A 14,566-nucleotide genomic window follows, 5' to 3' on the forward strand; every position below is an offset into this window, starting at 1 on the left:
ACTTAGGGCGAGAAAGCAAAAGAGACACAATTGATGGACGGAATGCAGAACAAATCAAAACATTCACCCCCAGTCAAGAGATCTGGGTTAAATCCATCATTCGTTTGCTCACCATGCCACCCCAGTTTAGACCTGGCCATATGCAAATCAGTCTTGACCCTGTGCCTCATGGGAACAGTCCAGCCCGAACTGCCAAGCCAGGTCCTCCCTGGACTGGAAACAAGCATCCTAGGACCGGTTTCGGAGTTTCACCCCTCTTCAGCCAGGATAGCGTGATTCCAGTGGCACAGTGAGCCCAGGACCCACGTCTGGGCATACCTGTGCACTTAGGGCGAGAAAGCAAAAGACACACAATTGATGGACGGAATGCAGAACAAATCAAAACATTCACCCCCAGTCAAGAGATATGGGTTAAATCCATCATTCTTTTGCCGACTTGACTTTCATAGCATTCCACAGTTTTAGGAGGTAAACGTTGAGGGGCAGCCAGGCATTTGGCGATCCAACCTTAAGTCTTCCCATGTAATTGCCGAGTGCCATCTGGGCTCTACCATACACATTGTTCCCCATCCACTGAACCTCCGAGCTCTCCAGTGCAAGCTGCTAATTTTAAAGGCGGGTTACCGTGTTTTAAGATGTAACATATGAGCTTCGAGGAACTACACAGAACATGTGAACTGAAAAACCTAGATGCACCACACATACACGGGATACCGATTTTGGGCATCTAAAGAGTTATGCAGAATTAAGTTTATTCCCACCTTGCTTGTAACGGTTGGTCTTGAGTTTACCAAGGTGCCAACCTTGGAGCAGCTTACGCACTCAGTGAATGCCCTTATATCAAGGGGAATTATCTCAAGTCTGAGGGCTCTACAGAAAAGTGCTACACATGGACGGCTGGCTTTAAATTATATGTATTGCTTTTTGCCTTCTGGGATGCCCAAGCTGCTGATGAATCACTGTTTATTTTATGCATTAATTTTTCTCATCTGTGGCAGAGCACTTCATTGAGCAGAGGGAGTCCATACAGGCCCAGACAGAACATATTAGAAACTAGACATAGTAGAAAGACAACTTCATAAAACACATAGGTCTGTAGACGGCACTTACCCTCCAGCTTCATCAACTCTATAGTTGTGTGAGGACCGTTCGAGTGTCAACCACCGTTGAGGTGCCTCTGGAAGGATAGCACTCTACACTCTGGTTAAACAAGATATGTAGAGGACTTGTCCTGACTATCGACCAATATTCGAGTTAGGAACCCAGCAAGGACAGAAGTTGCAGAAAGTATTTGACACATCACAAGAGCATGGATGGGAGCTTGGAATTCTTTTTTTCTTTTTTTTTATTATTAGTTTTCCAATACATCACATTAACCCCCCCCCCTCCCTCCCCCGGAGAGCAGGTATCTGACATATTTAACAACAGAGAGCTTATTTGTACATAAACAACATGAAAAGACAAACAAAATTTTACGGTATACATACTAATATCCAATTGCCACAATTAAATTTCTTGTGTCCAAGCAATCAATGGTGCCCAGATCTTCATACCCCTCTTCCTCTTATCCCTCCCTTTATTCTTATAAATGGCAACCTCCAGACTGCAGGTCGCCAATAGCCGAGTTCTCCATGCAAAAAATGAAGGGGGTATCGGATCTATCCATGCTGAAGCAACACACATCCTGAAAATGGCCATACCAACAAAAATCAGCCCCTGTATCTCACTAGATCGAATGTTATCAGAAACGCCCAGCAATACTTCTGTATTCGTGATATTAACCTTACAGTGTAAAATCCTTGATAAAAAGTCGGATATTTCAGAAAGGACTTTAGTTAAGACGGGGCATGAAGCAAACATATGCGTTATATCTGCTGCTGGAAGAGCACACCGAGGACACATCGTTCCATTCCCCGTCCCCCATTTTGCTTTTTTTTCAGGAGTGTAATAAAGTGAAAAAAATGTTTTAAAAAATTGAGCCTGAAGTTTCATAGACATTAAATGAGTTAATGACATATCATAGGCGTCACAAGGGATTTGAGATGTAACACCCAACCTGGTCTGCCATGTCATAACATGTTTATTCATATCATCGGGTAGTAAAGCTTGGAATTCTGATGTTGAAATTAAAGTTTTCCCATATCTTACCACATGAAAATGTGTTGAGACGTATAATTTGTCAGACTTAAAGTCTAACAGAATGATGGGAATAAATTACAAAGCATCAACACTTGGATGATATACGACGAGAAGCGTTACACCCTCTGCTTCAGGCTCCACAATCCACAAATGAATGGACTGACACTGCTGCTCTTAAATAAGAACAAAACACATCTCATGGGTTTTAACTCCAAGGGGTGCTTGGCCACTCACTCCCAGATTCCTTGGAGGCATTGCTTCAACACTTTATGATATTCCAGAGCAGACCACTAATGGCGCCTCATCAGCCCTGGATGCATTTAACCATTCCAGGAGCATGTGAATTTGCCTTTGGAAGGCAAGAAGACACTGGTCATGGTATCAGCAAATAGCATGTTCTTGCCTCCTGTATGTAGAACTAGAAAACTGTGGCAGAATTAGAACCTTCGTGGACCACCTGGCAACATCAAAATAAAGTTGACATGGTAAAGCTTTCTGGGGTGCTCTCATAGGATTAGTGGAGCTACAAATGTGGAGGACACAACATTGATTAGGAGATAAGGGGGCCTCGCAGATCCTCTGAAGCCATCTTTAAAGGGATCTGAGATGGATGACCTGGGCTACGCCCAACCTGCATAGTGTTAGGGGAAGACCTTCACCCCAGCTTTGATTTTGGGGTCAAGTGTCCTTTGGATTCACCAGTATGCTGCTCACATAATTGTAAGACACATTTAGGCAATTTGAGTTGCTACTAATTCCTTGTGGGTCTTGCTTTGTCTGAAAAGAGTGGCAAATAGCCCTGCCCCTTTTAAATGCTATAATTCCCGGACAAAATAAGCATTACCGCAGTAGCAAAGGTTCTTTGGATTACTTACTGTTCTCAGACACTTCCATGATGTAGCGGATCAGGGGGCTGTTGCCATCGAAAGGTTTAGCCCAGGTGAGATTGATCGCCCGCTTCTCTAGGGGGCTCAGCATCGCCGCAGGGTTCTCTGGGGCATGAGGAAGCTGCCTGATGAAGAAAAGAGACATTGAAACAAATCAGAATTATGAAAACAGACACAGAAACTGCACCTGGCCACAGATCCCAGTTCACTACAATGGTGGGTATGGAGTAGAGTGGACTCCGAAACTCTCCAGGGTTGCTCCTCGGGTTCTCGGAAGTCTTTTCAAATTCTACAGCGCCCATGCTCACATTCTCCATTGATGGGGTCCACATTCCAAGGGCGGCAGCACTCAGTTTCTCGGGATACGCTAATGTAGGCCCCGGAAGTACTACAAGGTTGTTCTTCAGGTTCTCTAGTGTCGCACCTCAGGATTTCCAATATGGCTAGTTCCGCTTTCCTGGTTGGAGAGGGGAGACCTGGGCTTTCAGGCAGGTACCATAGGTTGCCCACAGAGACTCCTCAGGTAATTTATGAGATGTTATCGGGGTTTTCCTGTGGCTCCTTAGGTCTCCAGAGACCCCCCACAGGAAGTCAGAGGAGGCATGTGGACTCAACAAGGAGGTTGCTCCTGTTCACTCTATGGGCTCTCCTTAGAGGGAGCTGTCCTTCTCCAGAGACACCACTTCTCAGGCATCTTGAGAAACACGGTGACAAATGAGCTTGTACCAACCCCACAGAAAGAAACAATACACAGACTGAGCGAAATGCAATGCACTCAATTATAGAACAGCAGCTTCTTGACCATATCAGTCACAAACCGAGAATCAAGCACGCTACATTCACTCATCAATCAGAAGGCACATAGGCAACATAACATACAAATGCAATATTAGGCACATTCATGATCTGTTCACTAATTATAAGAGCAAAAACGTAGTTTATGGTATTGTATGCCCATGTCCAAAACTATACATCGGAAAAACCAATCAAGAAGTTCGACAGCGCATTACGCAGCATATGTCCAGATTCCGAAGACAAGTGGCCAATGCACCCCTAGTGAACCACTGGTCACTGAAAAATCACAATACCAATGACTTGAAATGGACTATTTTGTCCAAAATTCAGAATAACCCTCGTTTAGGGGACGTGGAAAGGACACTACTGCAAAGAGAAGCAATGCTTATTGCAAAATATAACACGGCGGTTGATGGACTTAACGAACTGTCTGAGATTTACAATCTCTAACATTCATCAACTAGGCTTTCAAACATACGCTTGTTTGCCAAATATGTCACACTGGTGTCTGTACGCACGGACAAAAGGTTGGATTGTTCATAATTGTAATTGTTCATTGTTGTTCTCAAATTAAGCACATAGATGTCCAATCGAGACATATTGCACGCAAACACTAAACAACTAGTTAATAACACCCGTATTTGAAGGATGCCAACTATACCACACTGGAGTATACGCTTGGTTAGTTTATCGTGCGCACATATAAGTTGGACTGTGTACCTTTGTGTGTGCACAGAAGCTGTACTGTGCAACAGTTAAATCAGTCATGGACGCATTTTAATTGATTTGAGACAGAGTAAACATTATATGCGAAGTTGAATAGCCAAACATTGATATCCATTAACCGAAATGCGTGATTTTTGAGCCCTGAGAGTAACGTTTTTACACCAGCCTCTGTGCAATCCCTACGGGATGTTTCCTTAGGAAAACAATTGGACAGCAACATCCACAATGCATCAGAAGGATTACAAAAATGCCGGCCTGTGTTCTTTTTTGATGCAACGCTTTTTATCAAACATGCCGCTTTACCGGTAATTAGGTACGTGGATTAAAACTACTAGTGCAATGGGACATTGTCGGCACAATAAAGTTGATTGAAACAAAGAAAAAAACAACTAATGTGATACGGAGCTCACAGTGATGACAAATAAAGGCGCCCACATTCACATCAATTGTGTTGGCGTCTAGGAAAGAAAGGCGACTGGTGGCGGCGTAATACAACGAAAAAAGGTACAGAATGATTCTGCAACTTTGTTTCTAAATTGTAACAACAAACTCAATGAATGCTTAATGTTATAAGGACTTGATGACTCGACTGCTTTTGCCTTCACAGATTTGATTCACGGACCAGTTTTTGTGCAAAATTGAGGAGTTTGGTCTAGCACGTCATAATGGCAACAATTTAGGTACGTGGATTAAAACTTCTGGTGTATTGCTATAGGTCCCATTTGAAGCGATTTTATGACACCTTGACCGAAGCGATTCTATGCCACTCTGCAGGGGCGGCTGGTGACATTTTAAAGTGGTGGGGTGTAAAATGATTGGTATACTTCACCGTTGCGTGCGAGCGTAGCGAGCGAGCCCGAACCCCTATAAGGAGGGTTCGGGGGGGTTCTCCCCCCAAGAAAATTTTGAAAAAAGAGAAGAGAAATGGTGCATTTTCAAGCAAATTTGAGAAAGCAGGAAGGTTAATAAAGCAATTGTGAAAGTGCAGTTATAACATTAATAAAGAGATGTCATATAACATAGGTAGCTGCTTATTCAGTGTATAACCACAGAGCTTCATAACAGACTTCGAGATACAATGCATTTCTGAGTACCTCACTCACAGAACCCTATTCCCTGATGATGAACTGCCCCACACCTGTTTATTGGTTAGGCGCCCATCCCTGCACTTTGAGCCCTCTTGGTAGCGCTTAGTTGTATTTGATTCAGGGTGTGAACTGTAAGGCCCATCAGGGAAGGTGGGTGTCACTCTGAGAGGATGATGACAACGGTTGGTGAGTGGAAGAAGGAGATAGAAGGACATGATACTGGGTTGGAGGTCGCAAATAGCATTTACCCCTGAAGAACTAAAAATAAATATCACAAGTGCTCGTGAAAATTAAATATATAGCACTATTATAAGGCTAGGTGCTCGTGTCATGTTACAAGTTATCATTTGTACAGACATCCCTAAAGCCACTTTAAAGCACAGAAAAAAATAGTTTTTACATCTACCCCTACAGAAGGTTAATTATCAATCAGGAGGGAAACAGTGCATGCAGCCATCCCTGGTGTGAGTGCGCACTTGTTACTACTGTTGGTATTTTTCACCCCCCCCCCCCCCAAGGGATTGCCTATATAACGTGCCGCTAGTGGCACCGGGTCCAGGGGTGCGAGTGGCCCACTAAACTCCAATTAGGACTGTTTTTTACTATCAAATGAGGAGAGTGGCAATTTTACCTTCTTGCACGAGGTGACGAGGACACGACATCTTTGCTTCGCTGCTACTTCCTCTATATAAAATTGACCTCTGCTGCCCACCCCCTGCCTCTCACTGTCCCGCTGCCAGCCCGCCCTGCCTCTCACTCTCTCGCTGCCAGCCCGCCCCTGCCAGCCACTTAATTCCAGGTTCTGTCGGGCGGATTGCGCCAGGCCCGGATCCCGCCTGCTTCATCAGGCCTGAGCCTCTCTCTGCTCGGCGGTAATCGGAGCTCGCTCGGAAGAGACCGCTGTGGTCTGGGCCACAAATAGCCGTATTGATTGATTCATACACACGGCAGGCACCTGGGGCCTGCTATTGTTAACCCCCAGGCTCTCACCCAGGGGTGGGTCTCTATCGCGTGTGCTTTGACTGGCGGTGAGAAGATGGCCGCTCCCTGGGGCGTGCTCTGCGCGCGCAAAATAGCCCATTTCCTCAGTTTATAGAAACATGTCAGCAAACGGTTGTCATTTCACGGTGGTTGGTGTTTTCATAAGGGGATGTAAGACAGTCAAACCAAAACTACCAAGAATAAAGTCTAATACGATACTAAAATCAACTGGAATGTGCAACTTCGGTGAAGTCATTTGTAACTGGTAATCTACATTTTTTTACCATGGTAAACGTGTCTGTTAATAGAATGTCAACCACAGATATTGTTATCAACTTTTAAACAATCATTCATCTTACATCTGTGATGCTCACAAGTTGTAGATAGAGCCCTTATTATGGTATTGATAAATACATTATGTTTTCAGGCAACATTCGTGACTCAGAAAGCTATGGAAGTCTACACAGTGATAGACAGTCGAGAGAAGACCTTTATCCCCTTAGAAGAAAAGACCAGGCCAGCGAGCAGAGGACAGGGGGGAGAAATGTCAAATTGACTTTTTGCACAGTGCTTTGATCTTACAAACAATAATTCGACATTTCCACGGCTACTGCCTTCTTAAGACACCAGCAACATTGAATGTGTACAGATGGACTTTTTTTGTTTTTGAGGTTGTTGTAAACGTTTACAGAATGTAATACTGCTTGAGATCTGAGCCAAACTCAGTCATTCTCGAACATTCTGATCACAGCATCCAGTTAATGTGCCAAGTACAATTCCTGCATTTATGGTTCACACAAAGCAACTGAATGTGAAATAAGCTAAACTAGGGTCCCATTCTGAAACAGCCCTGCAACAGCAGTCATGTTTTTATTCCCGGATCTGTAAACCCAGCAAAGCGCCTCACTTCAAGAAACAACGAAACAAAATTCCCGCTGCCCCCACCTCCTCCACTGCCGGTATAAGGATATTATACATCACTGCAGTACTCACCAGTCACCACCAATGGACAAGTCCAGGACAGTAGAGTACACGACAAGAATTAATTGTCACCACACCACGATCAGTCAGTCACACGACGGGTCCGGTCCTCCTGTCCTGTATGCACCGCCGCCACGAGGTTATGCATGCAGACAGTGTGGCACCACCGCGTGCGTGATGACGCGACCGACTGCTGGAGTGCGCACCTCATGGCCAACCACTGTCGCTGTGTTCAGACATAAGCCACAGTGATTGGCCATAGTTGCGCAGGCACCCAATTAGCAGTTACTCGTAGGCTGCCGCGGGTCTGAGAGACTTTATCAGGCTCTCAGCCAATCCAGAGACGCTGCATTAGCAGCGCCTGCCCTGGATTGGCGAAAGAGCACGGATAGGGCTCGCCCGGATACCAAGAGACGGGGCTGCTGCATGAGGCAACCCTCTGCCTCTCGGCCCCCTCCTCTCAGTAGTAGTCAGTGGCAGACAGTGCGGCGAATGCGCATGCTCGTGCTTGTCGTGAGACAAACCCGAGCATGCGCAAATAAATTGCGAGCCGCTGCCTGTCAACTGTGTCAGTCACACAGTGCTCTCCCCCCGGCCCCACCCCCTTCATGTCCGACGCAATTATTCATCATCATTGCATTCATTGCCATTGCTGCCGGTCTCGGATTTGCTTGCGCGTTCGGTAAGGGGGGCTCCGCCCCTGCGCCCCAATGGACGCACTGCCACCCTGACCGAAGGTTTTCTCCGTTGTCTCTTGCAGTTGGTTGCGAGGCTCCGACCCGCTCGTCCATTTATTTATTTTTTGAAAATCACGCCACTGGGCTGCAACGAGTCATTTAGCTAAGGTAAATGAAGCTGCTTGCTTTTGGACTGGTTTCTGTTGGGTCTGAAGGGTCGGCTGTTGTGGCGGTGACATATGATCAATTAACATTGTTTTCCTACTTTTTTGGTTTGTAGTGTACTGATGTTTGCAGGGTTACAAAACGCTGTGTGGCACAAGGGGTGCCAATGAAAAGATCTCATCAGGTAAAGTTTATTGATTGTTTTCCTCCAAAAAATAATCGAAAGAGAATTGGGAGTGTGTGTTATTTTGGACTGATGATAACACTTGCACTTTTTTGTTATATTTATTTTTACAGCTCATCTTCCAGGTCCTGAGGATAACCCCTAAATAAAATTGGGTTTGAAATGTGTAGACCTTTTTTGTTGTGTCGAAATAAGTATTGATGATAATTATTGAGTATCAGGTCGAAAAACATGTACAATTAATGAACTTTAGGTGTTATGACCTGAATACCAAAACTGTTTGGCCGCCATTCTCCCTGGGATAGTGTTATACATTGATTTTTATTGTGGTGTTTTCATAAAACTTCTCTCCTGGGTGTTTCTATTCAGTTTTTCTTTTCTTTCTTATCTTAGCTTCATGGGAATTTGAGCTTTCTTAGGTTTAGCCAAAACATTTTTCGAATTGTTTGTATTTCGTTATGTATGTAATGTTGTGTTTTGTAAATGTTGCATTTGATTATGTAGTCCGTTAAATGTGTGTAGTACTCTTGCAAATGACAACATGAATGTCCTTTTTTAAAAAGCAATTGAATACGAAAAAGAAAAAGAAAAGATTTTCTAATTAATTTATCTTAAATCACTATGAGTGTCACGTGTGATTGTTGAGAATGAGTCCGTGAATCCTCATCAGTATTGGCAGTGTTTTGGGTTGTGTTGTTTCTCAATTATAGAACAGCAGCTTCTTTACCATATCGGTCACAAACTGAGAAACACGCACACTACAGTCACTCATCAATCACAAGGCACATAGGCAACATAACATACAAATGCAATATTAGGCACATTCTGAATGGCATGTACATATAAATATTTTGGCACATTTCAAATAACTGTAACATTAACAAAGGCAGTTACATAAAATAGGTAGCCACATGCTTAGACATTAAAGATGTGTAGATTTGTTTCTGCAGGTGACAGTTTGTGTAATGGGACACACTTCAATCTTGCAAAGTTGCTGAGTTTCCAACAATTTTTCCAGTCTCAATTTGAGAAATGTTTTGAGCTCAAGATGAGGCTTGAACCAAATTCTGCTATAGAGCGAATGTTTTATTGTTACTCGAATGTAGTTATTGTGTGCAGGCGGTGCGTCTTCAGTGCTCTCCTATTCCCAGGGTCGCTGGAATTAGGCGATTGCTGCGACTTTCGTATTATTATGGATTTTCCGCATTTGCCAAATAATCTTTCATCTTCAGCATAATCTGCTGCTTTTAACAACAAACTCTATCAACACTATACTGAGGTTACCCAAGCCGAGGAATATAGAGGTAGTGTCAACCATTATCAAAATGTAAAGACTGTAATGCACACCAACTGTAACATATGGGGCGGAGGTTTGGGGGAATACAGCCAGCACGCCTATCCAGCGTGAAGAGAACAGATTCTGTCGCAAGATTTTGGGCGCACCTTTCTTTTCCTCAACGTTTGCTGCTCACAGAAAACTCCATCTACCTTACGTTGAGGACTTTATTAAGGCTCGCCCAACCTTGTTCTGGCTAAGAATCTGGAAGAATCCGGCTGCACATTTGACAAGGGAGATAATCCTAGACTGTTTAAAATGTGACAAAGGGATGGATATACTGTGGTTAGCAGGGGTCCGGAAAAGTTTAAGTAGCCTGAATATGGAATATCTTTTTTTAAACCCCTTGCAACACAGCTCTTTTAATATTAAAATATTGGAAAAGACTCTTTATGCTTCCTATAAAGATGCACGAATATCATCTGAGTGTAATAAAACCTCAGTTGTTAGATACATGCAGATAGAAATGTTCCCTGCTATGCCCAGATATCTCTCTAAACCAATTAGTTGCTGGGAAAGGGGTTTATTCTTCAGGCTTAGGACAGACACCATGAAATATCTGTTGTCATTTCCCATTGGGTTGACACACAATTTTAATTCATTATTGTGTCCCTGTAATAATACCCAAAAGCAGTCAATGTTACATTTCTTGTTCTTCTGTAGTTATTACTCAGCCCCCACTAAAAAACTCCTGATCCCATATTTTAAACCTCGACATATTACTGATTACAAGGTGGCTTATGAGATGGTGCTAGCTATAATTGATGATGAGCTATGTTTAAGAGTTGGATCATTCTTAAAAACTGTGATGCACCCTGATTAATTGATCTTTTTAATTGTGTAATATTTCTGCGTTTTTATTCATTTTTGAATGCTATTTTATTCTGTACTTTTATGGATATGTTGCTTTTATCCGAATAAAGTTCATATTGATTGATTGACAACAAAATAAAGTGCCTCTAGTTCAAAGAGATCCAAAGTTCCAAAGCATATGCTACTCGTGTTCCTGATCACCAGAAGGCTTTACGCAAAGGTTGACTGGTCATCTTCTATTTACTTATTGCTTTATTTGTGTGTTATATTGGTACTAACTAAGGTGAACTCTTTTCTCAGACACTAATACCAGGGGTACAAATGACAAAATAATGAAGTAATACTATCAAAAAATGTGCCCCATAAGTGCACATAATTTGCATTTTATTGCCACATAATTTGGTCCACCTCTGCCACATAATCCAGTAGCCCTGCTTATACCCAAATGTGTGACTGGTCAGTGGTTTCAGCACTCTCCACTGTGGGCGTACGGGTGTCCGCGAAGGATAGACAACCTCAGATCTATAGTGACACAAGCGACCTCACGCACAATCTTTCAGATTGCGATCACTCAGTTCAGTGGGGGTCTTCACGATCATGTCTAGTGCTATGGCAACCTGCAAGGGCCACATCAGCCAAGTGGGTCACAGAGCCACTAGACTGCCCCTAAAACACAAAAATGACCATTACTGCCAATATCATATGACATAGCATTCTTAAAATCCTAGCAGCAGCTCTACCCTTGCTCGGCGTGACACGCCTTCCTGTTTAAGGCCGAAGAAGAACAGACTCGGTGGGTCTGGGCTCTCTGCAGCCTGGAGAGAGAATTTTCTTGGGAGTATATAGTCGTTTGTAAAGTAACCTTTAATAAAGCATGTTGACGAAGATGCTTCCCTCCTCCTCACCCTTCAGCCAGTTTCCTATTTTGCTAAGAGCCCCGGTGTGCTTCCAGGAGGAGGCAGGTGTGGGTCTCATCTGCACAGGTGGTCGCTGATTGTGGCCTCCGGCGTCTGTGCCAGCAGCAGGGCCCTGTAGAAACTGAACAGGTTCTCAACGAGGGGCGACCCTGGGGGGCTTTTTCAAGCTGACTAATGTAGCAAACAGCCATACTGCTTTAGAAACATTTAGTAGCGAAAGAAACGTTTTCAAACAGTTCGAAACATTACTTATGTAGTGAAAAAGGTATAATAGGTGAAATGCTATGTTATTTCGGAATCCACTTAACTTTCCGGGTGACTTCACAAGGAAGCACTCATTTGACTGTAAATAACAGAGTACACGTTCTGTAGCGTTTTGATACCTTAATGACATTTTAAATGCTCTTGTAAATTAAGAAGCTTCCATGGTCTTTGCTTTCAAACCCCCTTGGTGCCCCCCTCCCTCCCGACCACGGGTGCCCCGTCTATCCATCGATTCGTGCTCACCTGACTCGCAGGTGCGCGGCCCGGGAGTCGTTGCCGCCCACGGACAGCACGCGGCACGTGTAGGTGCCGATGTCCCCCGACCAGGTCTGTGAGATGTGCAGGGAGCCGTCGTCATCGATGCGGATCCGAGCGATGTTGTCGATGCTGATGGGCGAGCCGTCCTTTTCCCACACGTGCCTGTGGATGGAGAAGGGAGCAGACAGAGGGTTAATCACACAGACAGAGGTCCGATTTCAGCAGGTTTCTTCCCAGGCAAACTGGCCTATGCACTGAAATCAGGGGATGCCCGTGCAGGCTTGTGCATAGGATGGGCAGGTGGGCTGGGGGACTGTCAGTCGGATATTTAGTGTGTTTAACAGGGAGAGCCGAGCTAAGGGTCCGGCTCGGATCTTAGAGATTGCGCACGAACCAAATGCTATTTACATCAAACAACAAACATCACGCAAATCACGACACAGTCACCAAAATCCCCAAAAGTTGTATTCCTTTAGCGCGCGGAAGCCCCGACTTTAATACATCACCTTCTAGCACTGCAGTGACAAGTACTTACAAAAAGTGTCAGTTCTTAAACTTTAACCGTTAGTGACAAAGCAAGACAGCGGTCATGTAAACCCTGTACCTGACCGAGATTATTGCAGCATTATAGTCTATTGAATGACACACAATAAGGCTTTTTGCCAGTGGTGTTTGAAGTGTTTTCATACAGACTAATGAACAAAAAAAGAGTTCGGTGAAATTACATTCTTGCCTAAAATCATACAACTTCCGCAGAGAAGAGTGATTTTTCCCAGTTTTGGGGTTTCATTGCGCGCGCTGCATCGCATATGGCGATGCAGCGCGCGCAGCGAAATTAGTTTTATTAATTTTTTCCGTAACTTACCTGAAATTGTCCGTTTGCCGCATTTTGCAACCCCCCACCCTGCCCCTCCTCTGCGCCACGTCACCGCCCCGGTAAAACGCCCTACACGGGCAGTCACTGCCTGGTAGAGACTTCTAGCTGCAGATTCCTTACCTTTCCCAGGCGTCAGGCATCTGCAGCTAGATAGAGTCTCTACCAGATAATGCGTTACCGAAGGTAAGTAACTTGTTCATCGAGAACCAGGAGTCTGTTCAAGAACAGGGCATAACTGTTCAAATAAAACACAAATTGCAGTTATCCAGGCCGCCAAGCAGGGCTGGCCTGGTGCATTACTCTTGTATGTTTGGACTAGTTCCCAGATCTTGAAGTTGTATGACCACCAAGCAGCATCAAAAGAGGCTTGGCACGTGGTCTCTATACATTAGGATACTAGGTCTGAGAAGGAAAGTTGGGTCATCAGAGCACCCTTGAGTCTCCCAGGAGCTTGGTCTAGTGCTTAAAGCCCAGTGCATAGGAGTGGTGCAGAGGTTTTTTCAGAAACAGTGTTGTACAATGTCCAGCACTGGCTTTTTCTTAAGAAATTCATAACACTTTAAAAGGCCCTGACATTAATGGACAGTGTAAATAGAGACGAAAGGTGGCAGTCTCCGGGCCCGATCAGGCCCGATCATTCAGGAGACACTTCAAATACATCCCCGAGGCTGAAACCTTAATGTGCCGTTTGCAGAGTGATTCCTCTATTGAACTGTGAGTTTTGTTCAGCAGAATACCCCTCATAGGAAACAACAAACAATAATGTCCTATGAGTTTTCAGCACCATGGACAACACATGGGCTGAAAATGTTAAGAGCCTTAGTCAATGTAGGTACCAAGGACATCTCCCAATAGAAGGCCCGGGTTTCAAAGTCCCTGGGTGGGCCTGGGGTTCATTACAGAGCACTCCTTATTTGATTGATTTTTTAAAAAAAATAAGCTAAGTCTATTTTGCCAAATCAGTGTGTATTTTATGTATCAAAGTTGGATTAATGTGCACTTAGCCTCAGTTTTTACGGGATACGGTCACGATTTTAGGGTTCCTCTAGAGTCAAAGTGTCTCCAGATACCTCAGAGTCAGAGTGAAGGGCATCTATATGTAGGTTTGGGCGGAACTCTTAGAGTTTCTGTTAGAAGGTGGTTCTGACACTATGGGCCACCCGGATTTTTCGCTTTTTGAGCACCTAATTGTTGAGCTTTTACTGTGGGGGAGCCTCATAAGTTGGGACTCACCCACAGTGAACTCAGGATGTAAGAGACTGCATGTGGATTTTACTGGTGTTCCCCTGGCTTGACCAGGCCACTGCGCAGCAGCTGGAGTAAGGGACACCGGGCTGGTTACATGCAGACACATGTGTACATGCGTGTGCACACGTGTACGGGCTGCACAGGGGAGATCCCTAGCGTGCGCAGTCCAGGAGCAGCTACAAAGTGAATGGTGTGGCAGGACTTATGCAGTATAGGGTGGTGAGATTGAA

General features: G+C 44.4%; 1 protein-coding gene across 8 annotated transcripts in view; it reads right to left on the minus strand.

Annotated features, from left to right (window-relative positions):
* SDK2 (sidekick cell adhesion molecule 2) overlaps positions 1-14,566 on the minus strand; it is a 1,027,095-nt gene that overhangs the window by 188,654 nt on the left and 823,875 nt on the right. For all 8 annotated transcript variants that reach the window (XM_085617351.1, XM_085617350.1, XM_085617348.1 and 5 more), the window contains 2 exons: positions 12,197-12,373; positions 3,015-3,151 (listed from right to left, as the gene is read on the minus strand). In XM_085617351.1, coding sequence (XP_085473477.1) covers positions 3,015-3,151; positions 12,197-12,373 — 314 coding nt within the window. The remainder of the gene's footprint in view (positions 1-3,014; positions 3,152-12,196; positions 12,374-14,566) is intronic.

The sequence above is a fragment of the Triturus cristatus genome, chromosome 7, assembly GCF_964204655.1.
Source record: "Triturus cristatus chromosome 7, aTriCri1.1, whole genome shotgun sequence".
In the NCBI taxonomy this organism is placed as follows: domain Eukaryota; kingdom Metazoa; phylum Chordata; class Amphibia; order Caudata; family Salamandridae; genus Triturus; species Triturus cristatus.